Source organism: Sorghum bicolor, chromosome 3, assembly GCF_000003195.3.
Source record: "Sorghum bicolor cultivar BTx623 chromosome 3, Sorghum_bicolor_NCBIv3, whole genome shotgun sequence".
Classification (NCBI taxonomy): domain Eukaryota; kingdom Viridiplantae; phylum Streptophyta; class Magnoliopsida; order Poales; family Poaceae; genus Sorghum; species Sorghum bicolor.
This window is the reverse complement of record NC_012872.2, coordinates 19,660,826-19,675,178: the sequence shown is the minus strand read 5'-3', so window position 1 is coordinate 19,675,178 and position 14,353 is coordinate 19,660,826. Positions and strand designations below refer to the sequence as shown.

The window sequence follows — 14,353 nt, the reverse complement described above, 5'->3', positions numbered from 1 at the left end:
ATTGCATAAAGATCCACATATGCATGCGTCATGGTAAACGGATATCATGGCAACTTGCATAAGAAAATCTAACGAAATTGAAAGGCCACAACGATGAATACACAAAGAAACAACAAAAATGTAAATTTAAAGAATATGGTACAAGAAAATGGGAGGGTAGCAGCAATAAAGTTTAAAGATACACTGTATAGGTAGATAATACTACCTCCATTTCGAAAAGAATACAATTTCATATTTTAATTGACTAAGTTTGTAAAAAATATTACTAACATTTACCACTCCAAATAGATATACTATAAGAATATATAGAATATATACTTTATGATTAATCTAACATAATATTCATTATCATAAATGTCAGTATTTTAATAGATTTATTAATCAACTTACAACTATTTGATCTATTGAAAAGTGATAATTATATTCTTAGGACGAAGGAAATATATGTTTGAACTCAAGGGCCGAAACCAGAATTGATATCATGGCAAAATGCATAAGGAAATCTGCATCTACATGCATCACAGTAACGGATATCATGACAGATTGCAAAACGAAAAGGCTTGGATGATAAATACATGAAGAAAATAACAAAAAAAATGTAAATTTAAAGAATATGGTGAAGGAAGATGGGAGCCAGCAAAAATAAATTTTAAAGAATATGGTAGAGGAAGATATGAGGCAAATTTTAAAGAATATGGTAGAGGAAGATAAGAGGTTAGTGAAAAAAAAGTTTGGAAACAAATATGTTTAAAGAATATGGTAGAGGAAGATAGGAGGCCAGGGGAAAAAACTAAAAAATAAATATGTTTAGATAATATGGTAGAGGAAGATAGGAGGCCAGGGAAAAAATTTAAAAACAAATAGAAAATTAAAAAAATATGTTGAGAGTGGGATTTGAACCCACGCCCTTTCGGACCAGAACCTTAATCTGGCGCCTTAGACCAACTCGGCCATCTCAACATTTGGAGTCACATGCATCACATGTGTCTTCTTGACAGTAGCTCTCTTTATCACTACATCACCATGTAAAACACACATCCAATGATGTGTATTACTCCATCGTGCCTCCATATCTTCACTCTAAACTGATCAAGAACAAGTTCCTCATTTTTCTGTATTCTACTAAGTCTGTGCAGCTGACAATTCAGGCACAAAATTTGGGCATCAATCCTAGGTATTTCGTACAGTCGATTTTCATGGTTGGGCAATCACTGATCTGCCTCGTATCATGGTTATCAAGACATTTCAGAAAGTGAACTCAGCCTTTACATTATTCCAAACTCCGTATTTACCTGAAAAACATAGCCATCACACAGGATCATGGTCGCAAGGAAATCCTAACTCGAGAGGTGACCATTTCTTCATCAAGGTAGTAGAGAGCGTCGATGAGGTGCATCCTAAGAGAGGCAGGCCCCTTGGCTGACTCCATCCCAATCTCTCCCGCCAGACCAAAGATGGAAAGAGCGCATGCTGCTGCAACTATGGCATCCGAAGGTTCCATGGAGACAAATGCAGCAATAAGAGCAGTCACAGCGCACCCTGTTGCGGTGATCTTCTGCATCATCGGCACACCGTTGCTCACGCTGACAACCTGCTTCCCATCAGTGATGAAATCAACAGCTCCGGATACCACAACTACAGTGCTGCTGGACAATGCCAATGCTTTTGCAGCTTCAATAGCATCCACAGAGCCATGTGAACTGTCCACACCCTGCAATTTGATCAGAAGTTGATTCCAGTGGCAACAAGATGGGAATGGAATACATACTATTACTGGTGTACTTGTGTTTCTAATCTGCACAGTACAGAGAGAAGGGGCCTAGATATTCCTGGAGTCCTAACAAGGTATAATCTGGCATGAATCAAGATAAAATCATACTGAAACTAGCCATAACACTCAGGAGACTAACAAGTACACATGCTTGTCATGGGCCATGGAGAACTGTGAAGAGTAAAGGGAAATGGAAATAATCACACAATAGAAATGTAGCAGAGCTGCAGAGGAGAAAAGGTTTATGCAGTGATTTACATTTTAAATTTTCAGAACATGGTGACAACATTAGAGTATAATTTCTTGTTTTCCGTTTTTTTCAGTTAACTAATGGGTATTTTAGTCCTAATACTCCTAGGCTGTGTCAATTATAAACCAATTAAACAGTTCCTCCATCTAGTTCAGTTAGGATTTTTATTACTTGCTTGGATTTGAGTTAGGAGCAAGTGAATCATATCAGTCAGTAGAAAAATGCAGTAGCAAAGGTGTATACAGGTTTGAACTTTAAAAGTTGCGGCTTGTGAGGACGCGAGATTTCCATTTTATTGACCTCAATTCAATTAAATCACTGTTTTTCATAGTTCACCTAGGCAGTGCGATCCACAATAAATCCATATAATCTCGTTAGTCTTTCTCTTATCCTTGATCGAATCGGAATTACTGAAGAACAGAAGAACACCGGGGAGAGGGTAAAGTACCTTGAAATTGGAAGAGGAGGCGGCGGCTGAGCGGGAGGCGAGCGCGAGAATCTCAGAGGCGTTCCCCCTGACGACTGCTGGGCAGAGCGAGAGGAGCTCGAGGCAGGCTTCCATCCGGAACCCGGAGGCGGCGGCGGCGACGGGGTCGAGCACCCACGGGCGGCCGGCGCAGGCGGCGGCGCGCATGGAAGGGAGCCAGTCCTCGGATAGCGTACCTACGTTGATGTACACGGCGGCGCAGCGCGGGGTGAAGTCGGGCACCTCGCGGAGCGAGTGGACCATGGCCGGCGAGGCGCCCGAGGCGAGCAGCACGTTGGCGGCGATGTCCATGGACACGAGGTTGGTGATGCACTGCACTAGCGGCGCCCGTGCGCGGACAGCGGAGAGGAGGGACCATGCACGCTGGCCCCACCACGCCTGATCCCTCTCCTCCTTCGCGCCAACGTCCATGGCAGCGGCCGGCGGCGGTAAGGGGACTCTGCTTTCGCCTCTCGGGAGGGTAAAGGACGGACACGCGTTGGAATCCGGGAGACGAATGAGCTGAACGGGCGCTGCAGTTTATTTGGAGCTGCACCTAACACGTTCCATAATCGGGAATTCCCATAATCGCAATCAGTGCCGGTGGTAAGAGCATCTCTCCGAGGCGCTGTTTCGTCCACCAACTAAATTTTAGCTACCTAAAATTATTTTAGCTACTCTTAATAGAACCAAACTATTTTAGCCTCTTTTAGTCAATGTGTTTGAAACTTTAGCTACTAAAGTGACTAAAGTTTAGCTAGCTAAAATTTAGTTGGTAGAACAAACAGGGCCCGAGTGTCATGTATCTCTTCCCCGTCCATGTATTTGGGGAAAAAATTAGAGAAAAATTCCTCATATTCCTTCTCCATCTTTTATAAATTGGCAAATTGATCGCATACAGTGTATAAAAATGTGCAAAGTCGGGCACATCTCCATCCCGTCGCGTGCATCTCCTTCCCGCACGTCGTCACGTCATCTCCCAGCCCACCACAGCACCAGCTGCGACAGCCGCCCAAGCCCACCACCGTGTCTAAAGATGGCAACGGTACCCGGAAACCTGATAGGTTTTTAGGCATGGGTTTGGATCAATTTCTCTACTCATGGGTTTATTAATGGATAAAAAGCTAGACCCAGCGGGTTTATAGGCATGGGTTTGGAAATGTAGTATCCAAACCCGTAAACCCATAGGTTTTGTAAACCCGGTCCATGATAGCAAAGTAGTTTATATCTACCCACCTAATCTATATATCACACGCACTTTGTATAAATAAATTTTAGATAATAAGGTATGGAAACAATTTTAAGTTAGTATTAGAAAAGGTAGAGAAAAGAATAAAACACAAGTATCCATACATGACATATTTGCTTGAGGTGGTGTTGTCTATCTGGGTCTTAACAAAAAAAACGAGCTTACATGTGTTTGTTTTTAGTTATTACTCACAATATGATGATTTTAGTTTCATATCGCCAACTAGAGGAGAGAGTGGTGGAATCTATATACTATTTACTAATACCTAGGCAAGTAGTTAAAATCTATAATATTTTTTCTTCTTAGATTAGAAAGACAAAAAAGGTTCTAATAAATATCTATGAAATAAGTTTAAATTTTATTGATATCATGGGCGACCCGTGGGTACCCCGTGACCCGAATGGGCATGGGTTTGGGCATAAAACTAAACCAGCGATGGGTCATGGGTTTTTTAACGGGCAGATTTTATTTTCGTGGGCATGAGTTTGGGATGGCAAAACCCAGCGGTTTGTACCCGTTGCCATCTCTAACCGTGTCTCAGTTCTCATCACGTGTGTGGCTCTACTATTAAATGGCTAACCGCGTCTATCCTGCCACCAAGCCAAACTTGCCACCAGTCATGGCGCGCGACCAACGGCACCCGCACCGGCAACGCCCCTCCGACGTCGTTCCCGGCGCCCAAGTCGCAAATGTACCAGTGCCCAATCTACCGTCTCCGAGCTCCCACGAAGCGTCATCACAGTCATTTCTGTTCATTGAAGGATCGAGATGGCAGACTAAAAAGAATAAATAGTTTTATCTAAAATTTATCGTATCAGCTAATCAAAATAAATACGGAAATGAAATTAAAATTATCAGTCTAGCCAAGACTATGAGGTGTTTAGGACTGCTTCACAAACTCTGCTCCACAAACTCCACCGTAGAGCAGCTCCATAAAAAATTGGAGTTTGTGAAGTACCTCTTTAAGTGTTTTCACAAATCCACCCTTTTTCCTCGAATTGAGTTCGTGGAGCTGAAACTATTTGGCTAAAAAACGTGAAGTGAAGCTGAAAAACGTGGAGCAGAGCAGTCCCAAACACCCCCTATATCTTTATCTAAGTTTTCTAGCACCTTATAAAAGATCCTAAACAAGCAAGCAGGGTGCTACCTCAAGAGCTCACCTACCCAATTCTTACAAGACAAGATAGAGAGAATTAAGCGATATAGAGAGAACTCTTTTTTCAGTCTTCTTCTAACCTATGGTAAGTGTGTAGATATCATTCTAAGGGGAGTAACTAGATAAAAGAGACTCCCTAGAGAGTGTTTAAGAGCAACTTCAGCAAGGCCCCTACTCAAGCCCCAATAGCTAAATATGGGTGCCCAGGCTAAAAACATTACTCCAGCAGGGTCCCTACTCTAGACCCCATATTTGGCTGGGCATCCATATTTCTCCCCCAAACCCCATTCCTCTTGGTCCAACAGGACAGCCCCCATCCTCCATCGCGTGTCCTAGCCCCAGCGCATGCTCCCTCTCTTTCTTTCCTTGCATGTGCATGACACCCTACGGTAACCGGCTCGATGCTCTAATTGTGTCCCTATCCAAAAGAAGAAGAAAGAGGAAGAAGAAAAATACAATGACGAGTGGGTCCCTTCTGTAATTCTCTCTGGAATAGGTTTGGGGGCCCAACTTTGGGTGCTACTGTTGGAGTTGAAGCAAAAAAGTTGAGCCCCAAGAAGTAGGGGGAGCACCTAAATTAAAAGTAGAGGCCTAGTTTTGGGGGCTACTGCTGGAGTTGCTCCCTAGTACTATATACCCTACCTTACCTCTTGACAGGACGTGGATTACTGAGACCTAAGAGGATTGTCACTTCCTCCAAAAGGCTACCACAAATTCGGCCAAATATGTACGAGTATTCCTAACCCAAGCACCAGCCTTACGCTACGAACAATTACTCTATTCCCTATGCAAAGTGAATAAAGTAAACTCGTAAACTAAAGAACAATAACTTACTAGTATCAGAAGTTCAATTGCCGAATGATTCGAGAACCAAGCCTCACGTTCGGAGACTTAATCCCGAAGATACGAAAAAGAAGGCACCAATAGGCCGGGCTTCCTCAACTCCTATATTCACCCTATACTCTCTCAGTCTCTCTTACTGCTATCACCCTAAAGAGACAGATCCATTCGAGGGACCCCTCTCTGTCTAACTCTCTCTGGAAAATATGAATTAGGGTTTCAGAGTTACATCTCAGGGGGGTAGAGTCTTTATTTATAGCCCCTAGGAATCACCAGCCCTTGGATCAAGCCGACTTAAACGTGCACTTAAGATTAATCCTCAAAGTCGGTGGAGGCAGGATCCACGAGAACGAACGTGATTGGTCTCTGCCCCCGGGTGGCCGCCCCTGTTAGGGTGGGACGCTCGCTCGTGCCCTCTGACAGATGGGTCCCACCTTTCAGGTGGTGGCTCCCGGAGTCTTCTAGAGTCTTCCTGAGTTGACGTTTCGGTCTTCTCTCTATGTAAATCTGCATGTGGAGCCTTTTGTTATTATTTTGGTAACCTCCTGTAGAAATAGACAATCACCAAAACTCGTGGAATTAACCCTATATCTATTGAGTGCTTGCAAATAGGTCCTTTTTCATATTATGTTGACGGTTAAAATTAGGAGTTATCTACCATCAACAAACTCTCCGCACTTATCTTTTACTCGTCCTCGAGGAAAAAGGATAGATAGACTATTTTAATCATAACCTCAAACCAAGACATTACCAGATTTATTCCAAGTCATACCTGTACTACGGGATTCAAAGTGTCTACCATAAAACTTTGAGAGGTTGAGGATGGAGGAGTACAAAATAGAGTTCTCTTTTCCTTTAGCCCTGTCACTTGGAGTTTTATAATATTTTTGCAAATAAAAACTTAGCTTACCCTTCTCCATCATGTAGCACACTCGAATCACTCATTATATGTGGTATTGTGGAACTCACCAAAGTAAATAGATACATCCTACTCTATATAGGCTTATATGGAGTTAAAGGTAATTCAAAGAAATAGCATACCTACCTTGCATATCTTGCTTAGTCAAAACTCAGATCCATGGAGGGGAATAGCATACTCTTAGATCAAGAAGTGCATGTGTGTGGAATATATAGTGGCTAATCCTAATTCTACATTGCTCTTTTGGAAAATGTCTTCTTTCTCTAATAGCACTGATGGTCGTTGCACAGGATGGTATAGGCTATCTTTTATTCTTCTTTCTTTCTAGGACACTTGTCCTTTTTCTCTTTTTTTCTCTCTTTTTTCAATACTTTTATTTTGCATAGCCTCATACCTCCTTCTGTAACCAGAAAATATTGAGAAAGACTTTTTAAAGAACTTAGAGCAATTATTCCTACTAAGACTCTTTTTGTGTTTTCTCCCAGTGTAGGAGTAAAACATTTTTAGTGGATGAAAAAGCATATTTGTGCGCATTCCCAGTGTAGGAATGGCAGATATATGTGGGTGTATGTGATCTTGATCTTAGGAGCATGATAATCCTCTCAACATAGGTCAATAAGGTTTAACAAAACTCAATACAAAGCAAGTAGCCTATGAGCTAGTTTATATCTATCATGCATGGCTCTAGTAGGACATCAATTCTTGGTACAGAGGAGAAGTATAGCTAATCATTTTAAGATTTGAAAAGTATAATTCTACAAATGACTAGACATCAGAAATCAAGTTCTCATATTCATACTATCTCTCTTTCCACAACAAATTAAGTAATATGGGGTCCCTATATTAAAGTTCCCAACAACAATAGGAATTTCTAGGAATTATGATGGTATAAGTCTATCTTGTGGTCATGAATAAAACATCTTTTAATTATTTCTTCATAGGGTGATTTAACTAAAGATATTTTATTCTGAATCGAAACAGTAGCAATAATAACAATTTATAACTTAGAGAAATCATACCTGCCCGTGGTTCGAAGCGGAGACCAAGGGGTTTCTCCCCCTGGGCGGGTGCCCAAGCAAGTTAGGGGCGGCCAGCCTTGGCTAGTGGCCCTTTGGGGTCAACTTCATTGAGCGTGGTCTTCGTGTCACGTCTTCTCCATTTTTGTTAACTTTTCATGGGAACTCATTCGTTTCGATCGTCGAGTGTCTCTCCCCACACTAGTTTCCTATTATCCTTCATTCACAACATGGTGGCGACAAAAGAGAGACAATAGAGAGACAAGATATATAATAATATTTAATTCATCTTCACACATGGCTTATTATTACAGCAGCAAACTTTGAAAAATAAACACACTGAGAATGAAACTAAACACTCGCACTATCGGATGCTAAGATAATTGGATCCTACTTCTTAGAGTTCTCTAAAGCCTCCACCCTCTCCTTAAGTGCAGTGGAATCATGCTCTAGCCTCACCATTCTATTATTGCCATAAGTGATGCTTCTATTTTGGACACGTTGTCAGGCTTCTAGAGAGGCTATAATGGTGTGCTGCTCAGCTAGCTCCTTCTCCAAGTCGGCCATTTTCTTGCGGCGCTTCTGCGTAGTCCCAGCTGCGGCCATGGCGGACTTCGGAGCTTCCTTTGGGGGGATGAACTTGACCTTCGATGGATGAGCGTGAACCACCTTAAAGTAGGTATGTTCACTAGTGGTGTATGTGGCGCAGATGACCTCGCCCTTCTTATTGGTCTTCACTCCCAATAGCTTCTCATTGCGCTTAGGTGGTAGGAGGTTGGTCCCTGCCGGTAGAGCAATGATGGGGCCCTTTGATGGAGCTCCTTTCAAGAGGAGAGGCTTGGTGCGAATGGGCTGAGCAAAATAAGATTGTCCATAGCAGCATGGTTGCGGTGCTATGATGGCTAGCGGGACAGGCTCCTCTATGGGAACGATAGCCTTGCTTTCAGGCTCCTCCCTAGGGATAGTGTTTAGATCAATCCCAAAGGGGATCATTCTCCTCTCTAAATTCTTTTTAGCCATTGCTGAGTAAAAATGTGTTGCTAGCTCCTAAGCAAGAATGGAGAAGAGCTATGATGAGATGAGATGAGACCAGGGGCATGGGTTTCTTATATAGGGGTCTGGAAAAGTATTTTTGGAAGTGAAATGATGAAGGATGGGAAGAAAATTGAAAGATTCACTTTTTATGAATAAGGAAGATCTCAAGATGTAAATGGAGCAAGGCAGTGGCGAATGGCGTTGGGGGAGGGGCGGGCGCCCCTAGGGTTTTGGGCGGCCGTTGGACCCTCGAGCCTTCTCTGCCTCGACTTTTTCGTATACTTTATTAATTATATTCTTATTTAGAAAAAGTTGATTTTCTCTGGTAATTCAAAAAAAGGTTGGGCCTAAATATTTTAATTGAGAAAGAAAGTAATTATGTCTACTTCCTCTAATTCATTGTTGGGCTCTAAAAATAATTTAAGGAGTTGACCATTTATCTTGAATAACGTACCTTCGTTGTTGCGAAGCATGATGGCTCCATGCGACGATGAGCTCACTACCTCGAACGGTCCTTCCCATTTGCTTCAAAGTTTTCCATACCCAAAGAGCTTCACCCTAGAATTAAAAAGTAATACCTTATCGCCTAGGGTGAACTCCTTCTTGATCCTTTTGTCATGCCATCTTTTTACTCTCTCTTTATAAATCTTGGCATTGTGATATGCTTTTTCTCTCCACTCTTCTAGATCAGAGAGTTGCATCTTCCTCTTGTCTCTAGCTACTTCCAAGTCCATGTTCCATCTTTTGATAGCCCAGTGAGCTTTGAATTCTAGCTCTACTAGTAAGTGACATGTTTTTCCATAGACAAGTTGATAGGGTGACATCCCAATAGGTGTCTTGTATGTTGTCCGGTATGCCCAGAGTTCATCATGAAGCTTGTCCTTCCAAGCTGTCCCCATCTCATTTACTGTCTTCTATAGAATATTCTTAATTTGCTTGTTTGATGTCTCTACCTGACCACTTGTATGAGGATGGTAAGGAGTAGCAACATATCCCATGCTTCGACAAGTATTGCTCAAAGCACTTGTCGATGAAGTGAGAACCTCTGTCACTTATTACTATCCTTAGAACTCCAAATCTAGGAAATATGTTTTCTTCAAAAGTCTTCTTTGAATGCATACTGTCAGCATTCGTGCATGGCATGGCTTCAACCCATTTGGAGACATAATCCACTGCCACCAGGATATACTCATACTTCTTGGATGGCAAAAATGGCCCCATGTAATCAATCCCCCAGACATCAAAGAGCTATATCTGGAGATTACAGATGAGTGGCATGGCATCCCTTGAATTGATATTACCATGTCTTTGACACGGGCCACATCTCCGAATAAATTCTCATGTGTCTTTATACATTGTTGGCCAGAAGAATCCACACTTTCATATCTTGGCGTGTGTTCGGAACGCCCCATAATGACCTCCATATGGTAATGAATGACATCTTTCAATGATTTTGATTCTTTCTTCAGCTGGCACACACGTTCTGAGTAAGCCATCAGAGCATATTCAGAAGAGGTATGATTCATCCCATATGTGAGAGCGGCTCTCCTAGATAAGTTTCCTTTTGTTGCCTCCTGGTGGTACATAACCTGCAACCATAAAATTAACAATATCTACATACCAGGGGTCAGATCTGTTGATTCTATAGAGCATGTCGTCCTAGAGTGAGTCGTCAAAGGGTAGTTCTTGTGGATTCTCAAATTGCATTCTAGACAAATGATCAGCAACTGAATTTCCTACTACCTTTTTTTCTTTTATTTCTAAGTCAAATTCTTGGAGTAATAAAATCCATCTTATCAAATAGGGTTTAACATCTTTCTTAGTGAGCAAGTAATTTAAAGTAGCATGATCAAAATAAATAATTACTTTAGCTCCCACTAAGTAAGATCTAAACTTATAAATAGAAAAAACAACAGCTAGGAGCTCTTTTTCAGTAGTAGCTATTGACACTTGCTAACACCACGTGAATACTAGGTTGTCATCCCCAGCATGGCACTAGAGTGTACTATGGAATTTATACGCACACAGATAAATCCACAAGCGCACGGATACCGTTGTAGCTTTTACCCAGTTAAAGGTTTTATTGTATCCACAGGGAAACGGGAGAACTGATCTACGCTCTAACTTAACCTAGATAGATAGATAGGTGTAAATAGGAAAGATGGTAGAATTAAATAAGAATAATATTAAAGGTAAGATAACAATGGGTGATAATATGGGAATAGAGAGTAGAGCAATCTAGTATATGGGCGATGGTAGGAGAATAGAGAGGATAACTATGGTTTCTCTACCTCAAAGGGATATGTCTATGTCTGGGACGAACCACGTGACAAGAATACACCACAAAGGATGCTTATCCATAGGCCGGTAAACCCTACCAGTCCTGCTAACGGGAGGTGGACTACAGGGGACCAACATAACTGTCACCTACGCGGCCTACCACACGATCCGGCTAACAGGGGATATCCACAAGTAATCTAGGTCTAAGCACCACGCTTACACCTATACTACAACTCTCACCTATAGCGTCCTATAGATTAAAGTACTCAAAAGAGTTGTGAACCAGAACATACATGGATAGTAATTGCATAATGAAATAGAAGTAAATTACCGGAGTCATCCCATGAGCAAGCTTGATTAGAGCTTGATCATGACGAAGTACAACCAGAGGAAGAACCGACAGGCCAGCCTCTCCTCCAATCCACCCTCGCTCTCCATCTCGCTACTATCTAGATCTACTCTAGTTTAGAGAAGAGAGGAGAGCTCTCATCTTCGAACCCTAGCTTTTACTCTGTCTATGAATAATGAATAGGGATCAAGTGGTTGTCTCCTCCAGGGGCCAGGGGGCCTGCTTATATAGTCCCCTCAAGTGAAGGTGGGCCGTCGGATCAAACCGACGGCCCACGCACAGTTTTTCTTGATCCTTTAGGTCGGTGGAGCATGATCCGCGAAGTAGAACCGGATTGGTTCCTGTAGCTGGGCGGGCGCCCTGCACCCGAGCCCGCTCAGCTTCCCGTTTGTTCTCGTGGTTTCTGGAGTCTTCTAGATGATAGAAAATTCCGCGGCACGTTAATATCTCTATGTAAACCCGACGTGTGGGCCTTTCCTCCATATTTCCTGATAACCCCTGCAGAAATAGACAAACACCAAAACTTGTGGAATTCTGTCAGATAAAACTCTAAGTTTGGGTGTTGGCTGCATTTGGATCCGTTTCTTTATTTATTTGATGATTAAATTTGATACTTAAGGGCCGTCAACAGTAGCATAATTAAGATGAGGTCCTATTAGTGTTTTGCTAGCATAAGCTATTGCATGATGCTTTTTATCTTTAGTTTGTCCTAATACTACCCCCACAACATAATCATTAGCATCACACATAATTTCAAAAGGTAAAGACCAATCAGGAGGTTGAATGATTGGTGATGAGATGAGTGCTTTCTTAAGAATTTCAAAAGCTTATAAACATGCATCATCAAATTCAAAAGGAACATCCTTAGCCAATAAACGAGTAAGAGGTCTAGCAATAAATGAAAAATCTTTAATAGACCTACGATAAAAACTAGCATGGCCAAGAAAACTCCTAATTCCTTTCACATTAACAAGCGGAGATAAACTTTCAATTACTTCTATTTTAGCTTTATCTACCTCAATGCCTCTTTCAGACACTAAATGTCCTAGCACTATTCCTTCTCTAACCATAAAATGACATTTTTCCCAATTAAGGACTAAGTGCTTTTCTTCACACCTTTGCAAAACCTTATCTAAGTTTTCTAGACAATCATCAAAAGTTTTTCCATAAATAGAAAAATCATCCATGAAAACTTCCATAATCTTTTCAATCATATCAGAGAATATAGACATCATACATCTTTGAAAAGAAGCAGGTGCATTACATAACCCAAAAGACATTCTACGATAGGCATAGGTTCCATAGGGACATGTAAAGGTGGTTTTGCTTTGGTCATCAGGATGAATAGGGATTTGGTGATACCCTAAATATCCATCTAAGAAACAAAAGAAGGAATGGTTGGCTAACCGCTCTAGCATATCATCAATGAAAGGCAATGGAAAGTGAACTTTCTTAGTTGCCTTATTAAGCTTTCTATAGTCTATGCACATCTGCCACCCTGTGACGGTGCGTTGAGGGATTACCTCATTTCTCTCATTTTGGACAACAGTCATACCTTCCTTTTTAGGTACAACTTGAATAGGGCTTACCCACTCACTATGCGGCACAACATAAATGATGCCTACGTGCAATAGTTTTAAAACTTCCTTCTTTATAGCCTCTCTCATCGCATTATTGAGTCTACGTTAGGGTTCTCTAGATGGTGGTATATTAGGATATGTAGGAATGCAATGGGTGCAATGAGCGGGACTAATTCCCTTGAGGTCTTGGAGTGAGTAGGCAAAAGTTGAGTGATGTTTTTCTAGGACTGCCATTGGATGAAGAATCTGCTCCTAAGTGAGTTTATCACTTATAATGACAGGAGACTCTAGATCATCACCTAGAAAAGCGTATCTAAGACCGATTGGTAAAGGTTTAAGCTCAATAGGAGGTTTAGGTGGTACTGCAAACTCATCTAAAGGTTCTTCCCTTAGAAGGGTCAGCTTCTTCTTCAATGAAGAATCTAGCTTCATCTTCTAATCTTGGTTTGGCTAAAAAGTCTAAGGATGCAGCTCTAAATTCCTCCAGTGGGTTTTCTTGTGGATAAGGTTCGGTCCTAGAGTTTAAAGAATGTGAGATGGACAATGGGAATTGAAGTTTCTTGCCTAAGCGAATTTTAAGCTTCCCAGATTGCCCTTCATAGAGAAGTCGCCTAAAAGGTTGTCCTATCAACAGGTCGAAGTCCCATATGTCAAATATATAAAAGCTTAAATGCACTAGGGTTCCTTCTACCTGGATGGGTAGGATGTGTAGGATTCCTAAACTAGGGATAATATGTCTTGAGAGACTTCTCATGAATTTTATTGTTAAGATTAATGTCATGTCTTGTATTAAATGTTCTGCAAGAGACATGGACATGATGTTTTTCCCAACAACTGGATTATAGAGAGCTTTTATTTGATCTATATTGATTATGCAATGAATTGGAATAGAAGATGTATCTAAGTGGATTATATTAGTGGAAAGCTCTGATTCTTCTAACCATTCATTACTTATAACCAATACTAATTCTCCTGAGGTTCTTCTAGGGGGAATATCCTCAGGGGGATCAAAAGACTCTCTAGAGTTTCTCTGTGGCCTCTTCATAGAGTGATAATTCAAGATGTTTCAAAATTTGGTAAAAAGATTAGGTTCTATGTCTCGCATAAAATCTGGAAACATAATTTCTTCTTTTCCTTGCTCTAGACATGTATTAGCTGAGGTAGATGGTGTGTGTGGCGAAGGGTTGGTTTCAGTTAACCAGGGTTGAGGCTCTACTTCTAGGAGGTAATCTAATTTAGTGGATAGGATTTGATCTAGGATTAATCTTGCTTTCTCAGAAGAGACATGCAAGAAAGATCCTCTGGATGTAGTGTCGAGCAACTTTCTACTTTCTCTACTCAGACCTTTATAAAAATTTTGTAAAAGAATAGGATCTGGTAGACTAAGGTCCGGGCTGGATGCTAAAAATATAGTAAATCGATTCTAGGCTGAAGCTAAGATT

At 41.4% G+C, this 14,353-nt stretch overlaps 1 protein-coding gene and 1 non-coding gene across 2 annotated transcripts; both read right to left on the bottom strand.

The window, feature by feature from the left end:
- Positions 847-3,040, bottom strand: LOC8075358 (hydroxyethylthiazole kinase). Its single transcript, XM_002455573.2, has 2 exons — positions 2,470-3,040; positions 847-1,711 (listed from the first exon to the last, which is right to left on the bottom strand). Exons 1-2 carry the CDS (start codon positions 2,917-2,919, stop codon positions 1,319-1,321), a joined length of 843 nt encoding a protein of 280 aa, XP_002455618.1. The 5' UTR covers positions 2,920-3,040; the 3' UTR covers positions 847-1,318.
- Positions 880-960, bottom strand: TRNAL-AAG. Its single transcript has one exon. It is a non-coding gene; the product is annotated as a tRNA-Leu (tRNA).